The sequence below is a fragment of the Pteropus alecto genome, unplaced genomic scaffold, assembly GCF_000325575.1.
Source record: "Pteropus alecto unplaced genomic scaffold, ASM32557v1 scaffold134, whole genome shotgun sequence".
Classification (NCBI taxonomy): Eukaryota; Metazoa; Chordata; class Mammalia; order Chiroptera; family Pteropodidae; genus Pteropus; species Pteropus alecto.
In genome coordinates, this window is record NW_006436283.1 from 12,415,688 (window position 1) to 12,434,505 (window position 18,818).

General features: G+C 48.6%; 2 protein-coding genes across 2 annotated transcripts in view; one reads left to right on the top strand and one right to left on the bottom strand.

The window, feature by feature from the left end:
- The window catches only part of LOC102889075 (intercellular adhesion molecule 5), a 9,311-nt gene extending 8,701 nt beyond the window's left edge, over positions 1-610 (bottom strand). Inside the window, exon 1 of the mRNA XM_015589634.2 lies at positions 498-610. The gene's annotated coding sequence lies outside the window, so the exon portion shown is untranslated. The remainder of the gene's footprint in view (positions 1-497) is intronic.
- Positions 611-8,877: 8,267 nt separating this feature from the next.
- Positions 8,878-18,809, top strand: SMARCD2 (SWI/SNF related, matrix associated, actin dependent regulator of chromatin, subfamily d, member 2). The gene is made up of 13 exons (XM_006912310.2): positions 8,878-9,407; positions 13,939-14,123; positions 14,318-14,360; positions 14,509-14,631; positions 15,423-15,578; positions 16,095-16,190; positions 16,333-16,434; positions 16,570-16,731; positions 16,882-16,979; positions 17,117-17,252; positions 17,436-17,558; positions 17,689-17,790; positions 17,867-18,809. The coding sequence occupies exons 1-13, from the start codon at positions 9,192-9,194 to the stop codon at positions 17,918-17,920; spliced, it is 1,596 nt and encodes a 531-aa protein (XP_006912372.1). The 5' UTR covers positions 8,878-9,191; the 3' UTR covers positions 17,921-18,809.
- The last annotated feature ends 9 nt before the right edge of the window (positions 18,810-18,818 follow it).

Below are 18,818 nucleotides of genomic sequence, written 5' to 3' on the forward strand. Positions count from 1 at the left end.
TAACATTCTTAGGCTTGTTATTATTGTCTACCTGTCTGTAAGCTCCTGGACTGTAAGCTCCATGAGAGCAGGGCCTTTTGTTTTCTTTTCACAAGCACCCAGAATAGTTGTAGGCATTCAACAACTATGAATGAATAAATGAACAAACTAGATAAAACATTTACAAATATTTGCATGAGGGCGTGTGCCCACCGTTTCCACACAAAGGATGAGGCCCACTCTTTCTCTGAAGGAGTCTTCTCCCCAGCCTATTCACAACGTGGCTCTCACGTTCTCAGCCCAGCAGGCCATGAAGGCTTTTAAAGGCAGTTGGTATTTAAAACATTAAAAAATATGTGGAAAAAATACTTCGGTGCGTCCTCCTCACGGTTTCCGGCCCACTAAAGTGTGAGGAGGCGAAGCCCGCCATGAAGCTCGATCTCCATAGATTCCATAGGAAAGCTGGGAGGAGACATCGGCATGAATCTAAGCAAACAAAACAAAACCTAAATTCTCACTGAGGGCCTCTCCTCGCTGCTCCCGCCACTCTTCGGGTCACTCAGCCAATTCGCCCGCTCTGCCGCCTCGCCTACTGCGTTCTCAGGAACCGCCACGCGCTCAGACCGTTTGGAAGCTCTCGTAGGCACCACCAGGCGGGGGCGCACGAGGACGCTACTGGCCGGAGGAGTTTCCTGATCTGCCCAGAAACTCGTGACGTCAACGCAGAAACTTAGCAAGTATTGGCTGAAACCAATGGGGCTGGCAGGAAGCTAAAACCGGAGGAGGGGTGAGAGGGGGAAGATGAGGGTAGGGAATCTTGGACCTTGCTTGGCAAAAAGTGCGTATTTGACTTAAGGTAATGGAAATTAAATAAAACAACGTGAAAACTTAAGGAAAGGGGTTGTCGTTGCAAATTATATACCTATAGGGAAAACAAGGAGCTGTCCTCCCCTGTGCCTGGTCATCTCATGGTGTGGCCTGAACACGCGAGCCGTTTAGCGCGGGAGTGGATTGCGCGCGCAGCCGCTTTCCCGCCTTGGGCCGTGGAGCTTATTTGCCGTTGGACCTCGGTTTCTCACTGGCTCGAAGTCCTGCCTGGGACTTCTCTCAGCTCTTCTGGGTGAGCTGGGAGATGGATTTGGCGTAACTCTTTGCGAATATCCAAAAAGTCCTTTTTGTGCCCCTCCCTCCGTATACAAGCTCGAGCAAACTAGAATTTCCTTCTTCACTTCCTACCAAATATGCCTGTGCCCTTGCTCCCCCCACCCCATTCAGGAGGGAGCAATGAGCCCTAAAAATGGGGGTAAGCAAGTAAATCCTCTGTTGCCTCTTTCCACCTCGAGACCGCTTTCCTCAGCTTCCATGAGAAAAGCTTTCCTCAGCTTCCATGATAAAAAGGCTTCCGAGGGCCGCTTCTCAGAACATTTTCCCTTAGGCCATTATCATGAACATCCTGTTATGTCCTTGGTTCCCCCTCTATCCATGGCCTGATGGTGAGGCTTGGGCTGAGTTCCTTGGTGCAGTGAAATTTGAGGATTTCGATTTTTTTTTTTTTTTTCAGAAGGATAGTGATTATCTGTATCCATTATAACTACATTCGAGGGAGATATTACTATTAACCCCATTTTATGGATAAGGAAATAGACTTGGAGAATCTTCACTATTCTCTGTATGGGAGTGGCAGGCAAGGAAATTATTAATGTAGCTGGCAATTTTGGTGTCAAGTCTTAAGAACTGTATTTTTTTTTTTCTTTTTAGACTATGAATGAATGGCTTCTTGTCCCGGGACTAACTCCTTGGGGCTGCCTAAGGCAGCTACCTTTCTTATACCCCAGTTGTACCAATGCCTTGTCTTCTTCTGTACTGATAGTTTGAAGGAGAATGTCAGATGGAATAGAAGCTTTGGGGCCAGACAGGCCTGTCTATGAATCCCTCTTCAATGTCTTACTAGCTTTGGGACTGTGAGAAAATTGCATAGCTTCTCGTTTCCTCATCTAGTGTATACATATATATAGCTACCATAGTTTTTGACACCAAATAGATGTTCAATAAATAGTAATCTGTCTTCCTCTCATAGTCTCAGAAAGGCCTTTCCTGACTGCTCTCCCTAAAACTGTTGAGCTTTATTTTTCTTTATAGCACATATCACTACCTGATGTTATGTTAAATACCCAGTGGTGTTCTAGACCAGCTCATATAGGTTAGCCCACCTCTTCCCAACTCTGCATTTAGTGATGTCAGCTTAGTAGCTTGAAAACAGCCATCTATGGTGGAAGTATATACATCACTAAAACTGTCAAAGGTTACAAAGCAGGTTTTTTTTTTTCTTTTATTTTGGTGGATTGTTTTTGAGAACTGGTTGTTAAACATTTACCAGCATACCACTGTATATATCAACTTGTTTATCTGTTTGCTGTTTTCTCCATAGACTATGTCATGCTTTCTGTCTGTCTTATTTGTTGCTGTATCCTTAGTATCCAGAACAATGCCTGCACATAGTATGCACTCAATTAATATTGAGTAATTGAATGAGCTAAGAGTCTCTGAAAGAGTGAATTCAAACCTTAATTTTCTTTGTGGGGAAGCATTGCATAGCTTCCTCAGAGGATTCTTGGTTCTGTGAGTGCTTTCCATTTTCATTCTGCTTTTCCACCCCTTGTCCCTAAAAGTGGTGATGAGAATGAGAATTTGGATCTGTCCAGAGAAGACACCATCACCACTCTCTTCCAGACAACAAGCTTGGTTTTTCATCTCCACCTCTGGAATCTTCTATCAGTAGGGAAGAATGGAGGAACTATACTTGTCAAAGATTATGGCCTCAACTCATCCCAACCCAAACAGTTCAAAGGAACAAAGTGAGAGGACCCTTGATACCATTTATCCAAAAAGGTGTTTCTTTTACCTCTTCATAAAGTTCTCAGCAATTACTATTATGTGGGCTAGCTTTAAAAGCTTTCGGAGAATTCCAGAAAGTTTTTAATAGGTTTTTATTTTATCTTCATGGTAATGTTTTAAGGAATATTAAATTTGAAGTCACATGGTAATTTAAAGTTCTTATGAAAATACGAATATATGTAAAAATTTATCAACTTGTGCAATTTAAATATGTACAGTTGATGTCAATCGTATTTCAATAAAGCTGTTTTTTAAAAAGTCCGAAAATATTTACTATTCATAAAAGTATTTTTCAGTATCAGTAATCAAAACTTTAGTTTCATATGAGAATGTTTTAGCATTTGGGGGAAATTTTTTGCCAATTTCTCAGTTTGCATATCACTTTAGTATGTTATTTCCAATAAAACGGATTTGTGATGTGGTTGCACCTATTGCTTTCTAGTAAATTTCTTACTAGACCTCATTTTTATTTATTTGTTTGTTTGTTTATTTTTACCAGACCTCATTTTTAGTATGTTCACTTTTTTTGTCCTTTACGAATTCATTTTCCTGTTTAATGTATATCAAATCTGAGTCTCTATTATAGTAATGAGCCACCTCCTTTCCCTTTCGTGACTTTGAATGGTTTGTCTCATTTATGTTAAATATTTCTGCAAGTCAACATCCTAATCACTCCCTGCTAGAAACCAAAATTTCTGCACTTATATTTGACAGAACTTTTCACCTGCTTATTGTTTTCAGGTTCTTTTGAATGTCATTTTCTATTTCGTCACATGCTTACATTTTTATCATCCTTTTTCTAATTCCTCAATGGCATATTGGCTTTAACTTTCATTTCTTTTATTAAAATCTTAAATTTCAACATCTTTAATGCTGTTAATACAATCTCATTTAATAAATGTAGTCATATCGTGTAAAATAGCTTCTTTTAAGTTCTGATAATATCATAAATTGGTCACTTAGTGAATTAAATTTTGGCAAATGGGCTTATTCCAGCTAACCTATTTGTGAACAGTGCTTTTCTAGAGAAGTGGAGAAGTCGTACCTTCAAATGGTTAATTGCTTTGGCCCAAGTAGTGATGGTGGTGAGACTGAGTTATGGAAGAAGCAGGTTTGAACCTGACAAAAGCAGAAGAAACCTAAGCTAGAGAGCTGTTCTCTTTTGAAGCTACATCTCTCTTTTGACTGTTTTACTTTGTTTTTGCAGTCCCCAAATCTGCTGCTTCCCTGATCCCTCAAGACTCTCTCCCTTACCTGCTTTTTTATGTAAGGGGTGTGAGTGAATGACTCTGAGGCAACTTGCTGTTTATAGGGGCTAAGTGGTTAATTAGGATTAGTACAGTCTTAACCAGAATTAAAAGAGCAGATAGATTAAGGATTAAAATCAAGAGTTAGTATTAAGTGAATCAACCTTGGTGGCCCATTAGAGTCAAGGTGAGGATAAGATCTGGGCTAAGGAGTAAACAAAGAAAATTTCAGGAATCCAGGTGGAAGGTCACAAAGCAATAAGTCTACAAGAGCTAGAGCTCAAAAGATCAAGAAGGATTTGGGAGCCAAAGTTAACTTACAATTAAGCTGTTGTTAATCTTCTGCCCCACTGGGTTAACTCCTGATCATGTGGAAGTCTGGGTGGAGAAGTGGAGGTAAATTTTATCAGCGTTATTTCCTGAGCGGGTGTTTCTGCACTGTCCTAGTCCTCCTGGAGTTCACACTGGAGGAGTGTGTGGATGGAGACAAAGCCCCAAACAAAAGCCACAGCACAATATGATGAGTACTCTTACAGAAATTTAGACCAAGTGCTATGGAAAACAGAAAAGAAAATAAATTGATGGTGGCGGTTGGAGGGTGGGGATAGGAAGTCAAGGAAAATTTTAGAGGCAGTATGTTTGAGTTTGCCTTGAGGAATATAAACAGGTACTTGCATATCAGAGAACTGGGGAAGAATACTTATTCATTTAACAAATATGTATTGAGTATTTAACTTCGTGTCAAATATAGTTCTAGGTATCAGGACACAAAGCTCCAGCCTTGGAGGAGCTTATAATCTAGTGACATCATAGGCAGAAGAACCACAGCATGAAAGGTCCTCTGCATGTTCAGGGAAGGGCAAGTTCACTGGGGCTTGATCGTAGAATACATGGGATGTTGGTAGAAAATAAAGCTAGAAAGCTAGGTGGAGGTCAGAGAATAAAGAGCCAATTTATGCAATGCTAAGAAGTTTAGAAATAGACTCTTCTATAAGCCTTCGGCTTTTAAACATTTTAGAGCTATGTGACCTTTTCTGCCAAAGAAACCTTGCAAGGTCACTCAGTATATAAAACAGTAAAAGTCGAGCTCCTTGGTTGAAGCAGGGATAGGAGTAGGGGTAGGCCGAGCAGGGGAAGAACTCCTAGCCCTGCCTTCTCTCCTCACCTTAGCTCTCCCCAACAGCTCTGAGAAACCTGGGGGACCACAGTGGGTTTAAAGCCCACTGCCAAAGGTAGTGGAAGGCACACAAATATGGAGAAATGGAGAGACATGATCAGATTTGCTGTCTTGGACTAAAATTGGCAGGGGGAAGGAGGTAGGATGGCCCATTAGCAGAGAAACCAGTTGTATAGGTTGTAGAAGAGATGCTGAGGATCTGGCCTAAGATGGGTAAGATGGATCCAAGAAAGATTTAGGAGGTAGAACCAACAGAACTTGGTGACTAAGACTGAAAGGGAGTAAGAGAGGGAGGAATGAAAATGAATTTCAAGTGAGAGCAGAATGAAGGTCCTTAAGGCTTTCTCTATTCTTTGCTTTTGGTTGCAGGCGCCCTGGGCATATGATTGGGTCACTCCCTCTTCTTTGGCTTTCGGTTGCCTATGAGACCAATTTGAATGTCTCAGCAAGGCAAAGTTGTTCCTTCGCCTTGTCTTCATGGCCTTAAGATAGATACGGAGGAGGAGACTGGGAGGGAAGACAATGAGACATTGATTTTGGATAGATGGGTTTAAATGACCTATGGAGCATCTAGCAGGGAGTTGGAAATTTGGATCTGAAGCTCAGGGGAAAGGTGGGGGTTGGAGTTAGAGATTTAGGGTCATCAGAAAATAGTAATTGAAGGGACGTGAGTGGATGATTATGTCTGAGTAGGTTAAGTACTCATGCAGAGCTAAAAATAGAACCCTAGAGGACAAGCACATTTAGGCACCAGAAGGAGAGTGAAGATAAGTCAGGGATCCCAGTGGGGACCCTTGCCTTATCTTTTTTCTTAGTAGTCTGTTTTTCAGTTCTACCTGGGTCCAAATTCAAGAGCCAGGAGGTCACCTTTGGGAGGGTCTAAGAAGTGACCAAGAAGAGGACTCTGAGACCACAGTGCCACCCAAGTCTCTGAATGTGCTATAACCCTCTACCTTGTATGGGGAGAGAACAAATGGTAAACTCATGCCCCATACGTGGACTCCAGAAATTCCAGTAATGTCACCTGGGCTGTAGACCTGAAGCTCACTTCTTGAATCCTAGTATCTGTTTCTACTATTGGAGGTCTCTACTCTCCAGGAGTTTTACCTGCTAGATTGTGTTGACTATGAAAATATGTGTTTTGAGAATTGCGACCTCAATTTGCACACAGAGGAGCTTTCTATCTTATACTTTATGATCCAGCAAAACTAATTGATTCTCCTTACCCTGTACTGTTTCGTGCCTTTGAGTCTTACTTCATTTTCTTTGCTTAACTCATTCATAACCTCTTTTGCATAACCTCCTCAAAGAAGTCTTCACTAATCCTTTGAGGGTAGCAATGGGAATGGCCTTCCCTCCCCCCATCTCTATGGATTCTTCAGCGTTAACTTAGTGTTCTCTTTTCACAAGGTCCTGAATTGTCCCAAAGTGAAGTACCAGATCCCATCTCCAGACACAAAAGCCACATAAGATTCCACTTATATGAAATAATCAGAACAGGTAATAAATAATCAGAATGGGTACCAGGAATTAGGAGGTGGGGGTAATGGGAAGCAACTGCTTGATGGGTATGGGATTTTCTTTTGGGGTGATGAAAATATTTTAGAACTAGTTATGACAGTGATTACACAACAATGTGAATGTACTAAATGCCACTGAATTGTTTACTTTAAAATGGTTAATTTTATGTATTGTGAATCTCACCTCAATTAAAAAAAAAAATACTTCCTGCCTTCATAAGAGTTTATATTTTAGTGAGGGACCCAGATCAGACAGTAAACCAGTGTATACATAAACAAGTAATTACATATTGTGATAATCACTTGGTGGGAAGTAATAAGGGGAGATAGCAGAAAAGTTAAGGAAGAGCTGGGGGAAGAGAAGTTCTGAGGTGGGAAGGGGCTTAGCAGTTTTGGAAATTGCTAGGAGAACCTCTGGACTGACTCTTAGAGAGCCAAGAGCAGTGATTTAAAATGAGACCAAGGAGATAAGCAGGAGACAGGCCCTGCAGAACCTTAGGTGTCGTGGGAGGGAGCGTGACATTCAACTTAAAAGCAATGGGAGCTGAGGAGGGTTTTAAGCAAGAGATAATAGTTAATTACATTTAACTGTTTTATCTGTCTTTAAATGCACTTATTAGGTAGACTCTCTTCTAAAGTAAAGAGTCTCTACAAGCAGGGTTGTATCAGAATTACCGTGGGAGTCTTATTTTTAAAATATAATACTGGGAGTCATTGCAATGAGAGATAATGGGGAGAAGGAGAGAGCGAGAGCGAGAGAGAGAGAATGAGAGTGAGAGTAGGAATTGAGGAGTGGCTGGCAGGCCTGTTTTGGAATAGCTTCTCAGAGGATTTGCCCTTACTACTTCTAGAACTACTGTTGCTCTAGAGCTTGAGAGGGTTGAAAGGGACATTAACTGCTTTATCGTGAATTCTTTATCCACCTTGCAGGGTGGGGAAAGGCCCCGGTTCAGGACTTTAACACTTCCAGTGGTCTGTTCCCAGACTGCCAGATAACCCATTTTTAGGGAGAAAGAGGAGAGGGATCTCTGAGACCAAAAGAAAGGAAAGCAGCAGCAGGAAGTATCTGGGGTGCTATGGTGCAAGACTTGGTTGAGGGTGAAAACATAAAGCAGAGGCTTTATATAAGTCTCTATCTTGGCTTCCCCAAAGTGTTGTCTGAGTAGCAGTAGCATCACTTGGGAGCTTGTTAGAAGCACAGAATCTTGGGCCCTACCCCAGTCCCAAGGCCCACTGAGTCATAATCCAAATTTTTAATAAGAGCCGCAGATGTTCCTTATGCTCATTAAAGTTTAAGAAGCACTGGTGTCATGAGAAGAATACCCCAGACTACCAAGAGTGTAGGCTTCCAGGCATAGTTGAAGAACTTTATTTTGAGTACTTTCTGATAGAGAACAGTGGTTGCTGAAAAGGTATTTAAGTTTTGAAAATTAAGTGCTATAAATCTTAGAGAAAGATCGTATTTGCGTTTTCTCGTAACGCAAAGTTCCTTCGCCTAGAAACATTTCCTATGGAGTAAAGTACTAGGCTTCCTTAAAGTGAGGCAGAGCCTCGTTAAAAATATGCGATAAAAACTCTGGCGTTTGGCTAAGTCAGCCCTTAACATAGCTGGATAGGATCTGGGGCAGCCCATGTCCCTTGGCAGCTCTGAGCCACCAAGATGGACTTTGAAAGTACGTCAGGTTGGTGGGTTCTGATCTAAGCTGTCTTTAATGCTGAAAATGGAAAGAGGAGACTTGACAAAACTATTTCAAGGAGCGTGGCTAGGGACCTCGACGAGTCGACTATACCTGGGAGAGCTCAGCAAATCTCTAGTTTTCACTGCTGAAACCCTAGGTGACCTTCGACCTCTGACCCCGCGCCTAGCTCGGCGTTTCCTTGAGCAGCTTCCGCCCCCGCCCTTCCCGCGATGGGCCGGCCCAAGGGACATGGGAGGGACTCTGGGGCTGGCAGTTAGGGGCGGTGCCTGTTAGGGGCGGGTCTCGCGAGGGGCGGGATTTGAGGAGGCATCTTGGCATTGGGCAGCTGTGCAGAAGCGGGGCCCAGCACTGGGCGGGGCTGGGCGGAGCAGGGAGTTAGTTGCCGCCTCTGGGTTAACTGGACTCAGGCGGCCAAACCTCCGGAGGCCGGGGGCGGCAGGAAGGCCCGTAGTAGATCCCGGATCCAGGATTTCCCGGGCAGGACCGGAATCAGGATCGGCTCTGCCCCAAACTTGGTCCGTGAGGAACTCGCGAACTTGGATTAGGAAATCCCGGAACCCGGATCAACAAACCCCCAGAACCCGGAATTTAGATCGGAAAGTCCCGGAGCGCGGAGCGGACTCTGTGCGGAGCCCGGAGTCCGGATTACGGTACCCTCGGACGGGACGGAGCGATGTCCGGCCGTGGCGCGGGCGGGTTCCCGCTGCCCCCGCTGAGCCCCGGCGGCGGCGCGGTGGCCGCGGCTTTGGGAGCGCCGCCTCCGCCAGCGGGCCCGGGCATGCTACCCGGACCGGCGCTCCGGGGGCCCGGACCGGCTGGAGGCGTGGGGGGCCCCGGGGCCGCAGCCTTCCGCCCCATGGGCCCCGCGGGCCCTGCGGCACAGTACCAGGTGAGGAGGACGGATGGGCTGTTTCGCCGCGAGCACGCGGGCGGCAGGGGCAGAGGGGTTCCTGGGGCCGCCTCCTAGACTGAGGGCACAGGGGCCCTGCGTGTGGAGCGCTGGAGACAATGTGGAGGATAAGGCCAGGGACCCTCGAAATCGGCGAGTTGGTGGTGGAAGACTTGGAGGAGAGGTTAAGAGCAACTCGGGTGGAGGGTTTGAAACAGTTGGGAGCGTTTCGGGGGCTTCTGAGAACCTGAGAGATGGAGGAGTTGTGGGCGGGTCGGTTGAGAGCTCTAGTGCAGATTATAGAGTAGGGGGTCCTGGGAAATAATCAGAAAGTTTTGGAAAAGAGCCCTCACTAAGAAACCAGGGTTACCCCGCATTGGCCTTGGTCTCATTCCAAGTCTGCTCTGTTTTTTCTAGTTGAGAACTGGCAGAGTTCAAGCGTGTCTGAGATGGCTCCCAGCTGCTAATGAGGAGGAAGAAGGGCCTGGCTTCCCACGGGCATGGGAGGCCTAGGATAGGGCAAGGGGATTCCAGCCTGTGCAGTGGAGAGTCTCCTTCTGGGTCAGGCCCAGGAGTCCTTGCATGGGATGACTCTGGGTTAGTCCAGAGACAGTGGTGGCCAGGCCTGAGGAAGGAGGACAGCCTAGCCCATTCTGGGCAGACTCTCTTCTTGGCTCTTTGCCTGGTGTCACAGTGTCCAGGAGTTGATTAGTCTGGAGGAGCAGAGAGACTCCACTGAGTCCTGCTGCTATGGGGCTGGAGGAGCCTGTGAAAGTTGCTTCAAAGGGTTCTGTCCTGACCTCTTCGGGGTTTGGCTTCGAAGAAAGCTTCTCAGGTTGCAGCTTCAAAGGCCCTTGAGAGGCAGAGACTTGGTCCCTGTGTGAGGAACTCAGCCTGACTGCTGGAGGAGCTCATCAGTCTCCCAGTCCATTGTTTCTGGTTGTCCCAGACTCTTGGGAATTTTGCCCATCCTTTTTTCCTGCCTCTTCTTCACTTTTATTTAGCCTTTAGGTTCTAACAATGCCAATTCATGGGCCTAGCATTTGACACTGGCTTCCAGCAAGTTGGAAGGAAGAAAGCTGGAGCTTCCTATGTTCTCTCATGTCTCCAGGTAGAGGTCCCAGAAATCCATCCCCATAGAGTAGGGCAGCGGTCCCCAACCTTTTTGGCATCAGGGACTGGTGCTCCTGTGAGAATCTAATGCCGGATGATGTGAGGTGGAGCTGAGGTGGTGATGCTAGTGCTGGGGAGCTTCGCTTGCTTGCCTGCCGCTTACATTCCGGTTCCTAATAGGCCATGGACTGGTACTCATTCACAGCCTGGAGTGGAGTATACATGTTCCCCCACCAGGAGCTCTGGGCCTTCACTTTCCAAAGAGATGCCCAACTGGGGACAGTGACTATTCCCTTACTACTCATTCTCCCTCCTCTCTCTAAAAAACAAAGGGTCAGGGTATTGGCAGAGACAGACTGGGGTCATCTTTCTTATCTTGCTCTCCCCCTTGGGGATTCATGAGCCCAAGGTGTCAGGGAAGGATGCCTGCATCAGTCATTCCAACCCAGGGGCCAGCTAGCCGAGACCTGGTCTGGCAACCTCCTGTGGACCTTTAGCCTCCGAAGGATCTAAGGAATGGATAGGAGCCTCTCTATTTTTTCCTCAGCTTGCAACTCATTGGAAAAGTGCTGTGGGGAAAGCCCCGAAGAAGGTGGATTCCACAACAACTTGTAGGGAGTGGCCTTGGGCCAGTGGCAAGGCCGAGCAGGCCGGCTGGGCAGCCGTGAGCTACTGGGGGTGGAAACAAGGATGAGGAACATGGAGAAGGCACTGAGCCTCTGTTTTCCTGGGCTTCCCATCTCACCAGCTTCTCATGGCCTTCTCCTCCTTTTCCAAGGAGAGGCAGAAAGGTAGATTGGGAGAGGGAGGACCCAGTTCTCTTTGCCTGAGTTTGGGGAGGATCCTGCTCGGCCTCTTTCCAAGTCTAGTTGTGACTTGAGGAGAAGGGACTTGAGAGCCGAGGAGCAGAGGGTTTCCTCTCTGTTAGGGTGCGTGAGATGAGCTGGAAGAGCAAGGATTTCAGGGCATGTCAGGGCCCAGGTTGGGCAAATAGGGGAGCCTATTGAGAGAAGGGAAGTGATGAGCCACCTCCCTCCACACAGTGGTTCTGGCTGTGGATCACAGGCAAGCTCACAGATGAGGAGCTTAAAGAAAACAAGAAAAAGCAAAACAACACAAAACAAAACACAGATCGCTGGGTTCACTTCAGAGAGTTCAAAATATTTTCTACATATGGAGGGATTTGTTCTCCTTCCAGGCCCTTAGGCCCAGCCACCAGTAGCACCAGGCCCACAGGCTTTGAGGCGGGACAGAGTGTGTTCTCTGGAGGTGGCAGCTTCAGGCCCAGTCTCCTGCGGAGGTAGGGGGTAAAGCTTAGGATGTGGGCTGGTGCTAGGCTAAAGGGAGAGGAGGTCACTGCATACTTTTGGGGTTCAGGGCACTGGACCCTGCTGCAGGTGGGAAGTTAAGGAGCCTGAGAGTTCTGAGCTGTGTTCTTTTTTCTTTTTTTAACCCTTGGGTTGTTTTTTGAAAGGAGAGCCACTGGTGTTTCAAAGCCCAGGTGTGGAGTTTGGCAAGGCCAAGCTGGGACTTAATGAACTGTAAGCAGTCTTCCCTGGGCCCCTTCCCCCTCTTTGATGAAGCCTGGGGCCCCGGGTGCGCACTGGGAGCTCTGCGCCTGGGAAGTCTGGAACAGATGTCTGGGAGGGGCCTGTTCCAGGCCTGCTTGTGCCGCCTTGTCTTGGGACTTCCTGTTACCAGAGCACCTGCCTAGGAGAGGAGGTGGCCTGGTGGTTCTGTGAACTCCTTCGTGAGTAGCTTCGTGGGGACCGCAGAGCCCTTGCTCACACCCTGCAGGCTTCACTGCTTCAGTTGTTCCTCCTCTTTGGATCAGGCTCTGGGTGGAAAAAGCTCAAGTCTAGGATATCTGGAGACTGGTCTTACAGCTGTGGCCACACTGACTTTTTTTCTGTACTCTCTGGCCGTGGCTCATTAAGCCCAAGAAACAGTCTGTCTCTTGCCTTTCAACATCTCAGATAAATCTCTCCCTGATGAAGAGCCTTGTGGCAGGACTCTTGAGGCCCCAGAGCCCCCCACGTTTAACTCTCCATTCTCCCAAATACTTCCTTCCCATCCTACTTTTCCTTTCCTCTTCTCCACATCTCTGGGTCATGTTTCTCCATCTTCGCATCTGGTCAAGAATTTAACCCTTTGTGGCGAGAACATGGGTTTCATACCAGATGAAAAGGTGGGAGAAGAATCTTATCCCTATGATGCTGGGGCAGGGGGCCTTTGATTTGGTGCGAGTCCCCAACCAACCCAGCTTGGTTGGCTGTTTGTGCTGGTTGCATAATCTGGGCCCTGGGGCCAGCCCTGTGAAGTTGCCAGGGACAGTGTGTGCAAGGCAGAGCTGCCAAACAGGCCTTGCAGACAGCAGCCATGTGGAAGGGGGGTGGGGGTGCGGAGGTTGCTCCCAGATGGGCTCTACGGAAATGTTGGGGAGCTGGAACTCTTTGGAAAATACTTCTGCAGGCTTTTAAAGAAGCCATTTCTGTCACCCAGATTTCTCTGCTGACCCTATGACTCTGATCCTTGCATCCCAGGATAATCTTATCTCCGTGCTCCAGCTGGGATTATGAGGGCTGAGTTGAGCCAGGTGGTGCGTGGACCACGGGCAGAGTCCAGTGGCCAGCTGCTCTCTCTCCCACAAGACACCCAGGAGCCACAGCTTCCCATTTGGGATCTTCTAGCATAAGGCTTAGTGACTGGGCAGCAGGGAGATGAGAGAAGGGTCCAGTTCTGGGCTGTAAGTAGGGGCCATATGGGGACCAGATGGTCTCTGTACTCTGACTGCGGCCACCCCCACCAATAGGAACATGCACTAAGCCATATTATTGCAGCTTGCTCACCTGTGGTGCCGTTGCCTGATGGGCTTGCCAGACCATTGCACTGCTTTTCTGCCCTCAGTCACACTACCAGGCTGTCAGTAGAGGATGGGTGTTGGGGCTCTGCCTGGTCAGCCTGCTCATATCACACCACAGCCCACTGCCCCCGGGCCTCCTGTGCTGTGCTTCTCCCTCAAGTCGCAAGGAGAAGGATGGGAGTGCTTGGTAGGACCATCTGAGGACCTCAAGAGTATCTTGAAGCTGGCTGGTCCCAGGGAGCAGGGAGTAGCCTGCTGGGGATGACAGGTGGCATTGGGCCCTGAAAAACTCTCCCAGGCCCTTCTCTCTGCAGGCAGGATTCTCCTCCCACACCCTGGGCTATGCAGGCCTCATTCGCTGGCACCGCTGCCATGGCAGTTGAAGGGGGTGGGGCAGGTGTGGTTTACACTTCTGCTGTCAGGAGCCTGCTCCCCTTTGTTCCTGGCACTCTCGCTGGTTGGACCTGGCTGAGGAGAGGGATGGAGGGAGTGGGCTATGGGCCCCATAGGGCACTGCCGCTGACCTATGCACCCCCGTTGGCTCACTTCCCCCAGCGGCCTGGCATGTCACCAGGGAGCCGGATGCCCATGGCTGGCTTGCAGGTGGGACCCCCTACGGCTCCCCCATTTGGCGCGGCTGCTCCACTTCGACCTGGCATGCCACCCACCATGATGGACCCATTCCGAAAACGCCTGCTTGTGCCCCAGGCCCAGCCCCCGATGCCCACCCAGCGCCGGGGGTAAGACTGTTCGTTTTCTCCTGTCCTACCTCGCACGGCCCTAGTGGTAACAAAGGGTTTCTTTTTGTCCTAAGAACTGCGATGACTGAGGAAGACTCCAGGCTCTCTTGGGGGTGGGTCTTGGGACTGGAGGGATGGATAGGGGCAGGTTCTTTGGACCATTGACCTCTTAAGTGGGCTTCTGTCTTCCCCAGGTTAAAGAGGAGGAAGATGGCAGATAAGGTTCTACCTCAGCGAGTGAGTATGTTGGGAGGGGGCCTAGGAGGCCCAGCCAGTGGCTGGTTGGCTGTGGGTGGAATCAGTCTCCCCCAACCCTGCCATGGAGGAGGAAGGAGCCAGAGCTGCAGCTGAAACAAGCTGATGAATTCCTTTTCCCTTCGTCCAGATTAGGGAGCTTGTCCCAGAGTCTCAGGCGTACATGGATCTCTTGGCTTTTGAGCGGAAGCTGGACCAGACCATTGCTCGCAAGCGGATGGAGATCCAGGAAGCCATCAAAAAGCCTCTGACGGTGTGTGCAGCCCTCGTCATTTCCAGACCTTCCAAGCTTCTCTGCCTCTCCCTGGCCTGGTTTTCCAGTGGACCAGCAAATGTCTGCGATGGGCTAAGCAGGCTTTTTCACACTGCAGGATGCAGCCCATTTGTGGAGCAAAAACTCAGTTTAATGTGGAGGGGCTAGCATGTTTTTAACGAAATATAAAATAGAAATTATAGTAATTCTTCACAGTAAAGCACCTACCATAGTAGTAAAGGTATTATTTCATGACATTTTTGTTTCAGATATTTATATAGATGTGTGTGTATCCTGGGTCATGATTTAAAATGTAGATCATGTCGATTGTGGTCAGAAGTCCGAAAGGCAAGACTAGAGGATGGACGAGGGTAGTTCCTATCTCCTTCCCCATCCTTAGAGGAGCTTTTTATTTTTATTTTTTAAAAATAATAATCTAGAACAGTCCCCTGAATGGTGAAGGCTTACCAGAAGATGAGAATATTTTGGGGCCATGATGGGTGTTTGAGTTTCATTTAAAATATGAGCCAGAGGCTTCTGATTTACCTGCCAGCACTCTGTATGTCCCTCTGTCACACCACTGATCCCACTGTGTTGGAACTGTCGGTGGCACATCTCTCTCCCCTGATAAAATTGTGAGGTCTTTGCAGGCCAGGCCAGATTTCCTACTCCCGATTCCTAGTGCCTGTAGTCACCACTCGATATTGATGCTGAGTTAAAATGGGAAGATCGGATAGCGTTGTTTTCCAACATGTTGGTCCACCTCTAGTTCGTTGTCTTTCTCTCTTTAGCAAAAACGAAAGTTGCGGATCTATATTTCCAATACATTCAGCCCCAGCAAGGCGGAAGGTGACACTACAGGAACCACAGGGACCCCTGCTGGAACCTCAGCGGGGGACAAGGTGGCTTCCTGGGAACTCCGAGTGGAGGGAAAACTGCTGGATGATGTGAGTTGGGGAAGGAGGTGGCCGGAGGGGAGGTGGCCTGTGTGGGTTTAAGACGGGGGCCAGACACTTGGGCATTTCTAGAGAGGTCCTGCCTGAGGGAGAGGGCAGTGCTTGTCATGGTTTGCACAGCTCTTAAGCCATTTAGAGGTTGGAGATTTGTGTGATTACTACAACAGTTTTCCTGCAGATGGCAGTAAAGTGTCTTTCCAAATTTTGAAGTTTTAAATTTTTTATTTTTGTTGTTCAGATTTCCCTTTTACAGTAAAACTGTTGAGGTGATGCCATGCCCCGCCACCTCAGTACAGTATCTTGAAGAAGGCACTCCTTTCTGATTCACAGCCCTTTATGGTCTAGCAGTGGGGCTGCCTCCAGTCTCCCTTTCCATACTTCTTTCGGGGCCCAAGAACCCTCAGCACCCTGAACCTCAGGGCTGAAATAGGATTCTTTTTCGGGGGCTTAGCATAACTTAGGTTTGAGAGTTCAGCAGCACTCCCATCTCACCCTTTCTATCCCCAGCCTAGCAAACAGAAGAGGAAGTTCTCTTCATTCTTTAAGAGCCTCGTCATTGAGCTGGACAAGGAACTGTACGGGCCTGACAACCACCTGGTGGAGGTGAGAGTGAACCTGGGGCATGGGAGCACAGGCTGACATGTAGGCTGGACAGAGGAATGGCCTTGGTCCCCTTGAAGAGCCAGGTGTGTATGTTTATGCCCACCCCATTGGTGATGAGCTTGGCTTCCCTCCTCCCTGCCAGTGGCACCGGATGCCCACCACCCAGGAGACAGATGGCTTCCAGGTGAAACGGCCTGGAGACCTCAACGTCAAGTGCACCCTCCTGCTTATGCTGGATCATCAGGTGACAAACGCCCTGGGGCCATAGCTGGGGTCACAGGGACTCATCTAGGGGATGGGAGCAGGTTCCTATTATAAACCCTTCCTGTCCTATTCTTTGATTTTTTTCACAAGAACCCCTCCTCTTGTCAATCTTTAGCCTCCCCAGTACAAGTTGGACCCTCGACTAGCAAGGCTGCTGGGAGTGCACACACAGACGAGGGCCGCCATCATGCAGGCCCTGTGGCTTTACATCAAACACAATCAGCTGCAGGACGGGCATGAGCGCGAGTACATCAACTGCAACCGTTACTTCCGCCAGGTTAGCTGGGATGCCACCCTCTAGTCTTGCAGCCCACCTTGCCTGCTGTTCCAGAGCCCACTGGGCTAGTTCTTAGCTACATTCTTCACACTGACCCTGGGATGATCCACTTCCTCCTGTGCCCTCAAAGGCATCTTTGGTACTCTCCAGATCTTCAGTTGTGGCCGACTCCGTTTCTCTGAGATTCCCATGAAGCTGGCCGGGTTGCTGCAGCATCCAGACCCCATTGTCATCAACCATGTCATTAGGTAAATGGGAAGAGGGGGATGGGAATGCTCTTCTAAGCAATTTGCTTTTGGCTTGAGCCAAAGAAAAGCAGCAGGTTTGGCCCAGGTGGGTGGAATGCATACATCTGTGTGCTCACCCTTCTGTGTGTTGCCTATAGTGTGGATCCTAACGACCAGAAGAAGACAGCCTGTTATGACATTGATGTGGAGGTGGACGACCCACTCAAGGCCCAGATGAGCAACTTTCTGGCTTCTACCACCAATCAGCAAGAGATTGCCTCCCTTGATGTCAAGGTGGGCCCTTCTGTCTCCCCAACCTCCTCTGGGGCCCAAGATGGGGGTGGGAAAGCTCTGTCAGGCATTCCCATATATGTAGCACCTTGGGATGGGATTTCTGTACAAGTCCTTTGGAGTTAGGACTGGAAAAATACCCCCCAGGGGTAGGGGCCAGTCTGACACATGTACCCCTTTCCCCAGATCCATGAGACCATTGAGTCCATCAACCAGCTGAAGACCCAGAGGGATTTCATGCTTAGCTTTAGCACTGACCCCCAGGACTTCATCCAGGAATGGCTCCGTTCCCAGCGCCGAGACCTCAAGGTGTGGTCCTCTCTTCTGGGGTTGATCCCATGTTAAGCTCTGGATGGTTTTGCCATCACTATTCGGCTCCAAGGGCAGGTTGGCTCAGGGGTGTGAATTATGCTCCAGCTTTCCTCATGGCCCTTTGCAGATCATCACTGATGTGATTGGGAATCCTGAAGAGGAGAGACGAGCTGCTTTCTACCACCAGCCCTGGGCCCAAGAAGCGGTGGGGAGGCACATCTTTGCCAAGGTGAGGTTCTGCCCTGTTTGCCCTCCTTTGCTGGTGAGCAGCAGAGGCCTGAGCTGCTGGTCTCCCCTTTCTCTAGGTGCAGCAGCGAAGGCAGGAACTGGAACAGGTGCTTGGAATACGCCTGACCTAACTGCTCAGGAATTCCTTCCTTTCTTCCTAGCTCTGGAGCTGTCTCCTCCTCAGACTGGGAGGGACCGTGATCTGGGGCTGCAGACAAGTAGGATATGGATGGGGTGGAGGGTGTCTCCTGTCACCCTCTGCTTCCCCAGCTTTAGTTTCTTAAAGGTAGCGATAGGATTTCTTGTTGCTTGGTTCCGTAAGCCTTATTGTTTCCTTTCCGTGTTGGCTTTAATTGGGTTCACAACAGATGCCTCCTCTGCCCCCTGCAGGCAGGCCCGAGTAGGACTGCTGGAGGCTGAGTGCTTCAACATTGTAATAGAACCTTTTCAGAACCAAAGGCCCCTGGCTTTGCTTGTTTACAGATTCCCTTTTGGGGCAAGTGTCAGAGCTGGCTCTGGGGAGCTGGGCAAGGAAGAGGGGCACAGCTCACACTTCCTAGCCTTTCTAAACCAAAGTTCTTTGCCATTCCTACCAGCCCAGCCTTGCTGCTGGTTTTTTCCTTTCCTTTGGGTATTTGCACTATTTGGGGAGCAGGTTTTTCTATGCGGGAGCCACTTTTTTGTACAGGGGTAAGTTGGGGTCTTTCAGGGAGCCCTATTTGGTGCTTCCTTCCTTATTTTCTTTCCTCAATCTATGCAAGCGGCTCTGGCCGCCATCATCTCCTGGGACGTCAGAGGGCTGCCGCCACCCAACTCTTGGGCCCAGGGCGGTAAAGCCTCCTAGAGGAAGGGCACACTCGAGTTCCCTGGCATGACCTGAGGTTCGTGGAGGGCAGCGGGAGATGGAGAGAACTCTTGTGTCCCTTTGCAGCTTGGTAAGGAGGGTGGCCCTAGGGCTTGGCAAGTGCCACTTCTGGCATGTTTGGAAATTTACAAATAAATTCTTGTTTATTGGTGGTACCCAGACCT

Coding starts and splice junctions, on each gene's coding strand:
- SMARCD2 (XM_006912310.2), top strand. CDS start 9,192: ATGTCCGGCCGTGGCGCGGGCGGGTTCCCGCTGCCCCCGCTGAGCCCC. Junction 15,579..16,094: donor AGGGAAAACTGCTGGATGAT/GTGAGTTGGGGA, acceptor TTCTATCCCCAG/CCTAGCAAACAGAAGAGGAA. Junction 16,191..16,332: donor CTGACAACCACCTGGTGGAG/GTGAGAGTGAAC, acceptor CCTCCCTGCCAG/TGGCACCGGATGCCCACCAC.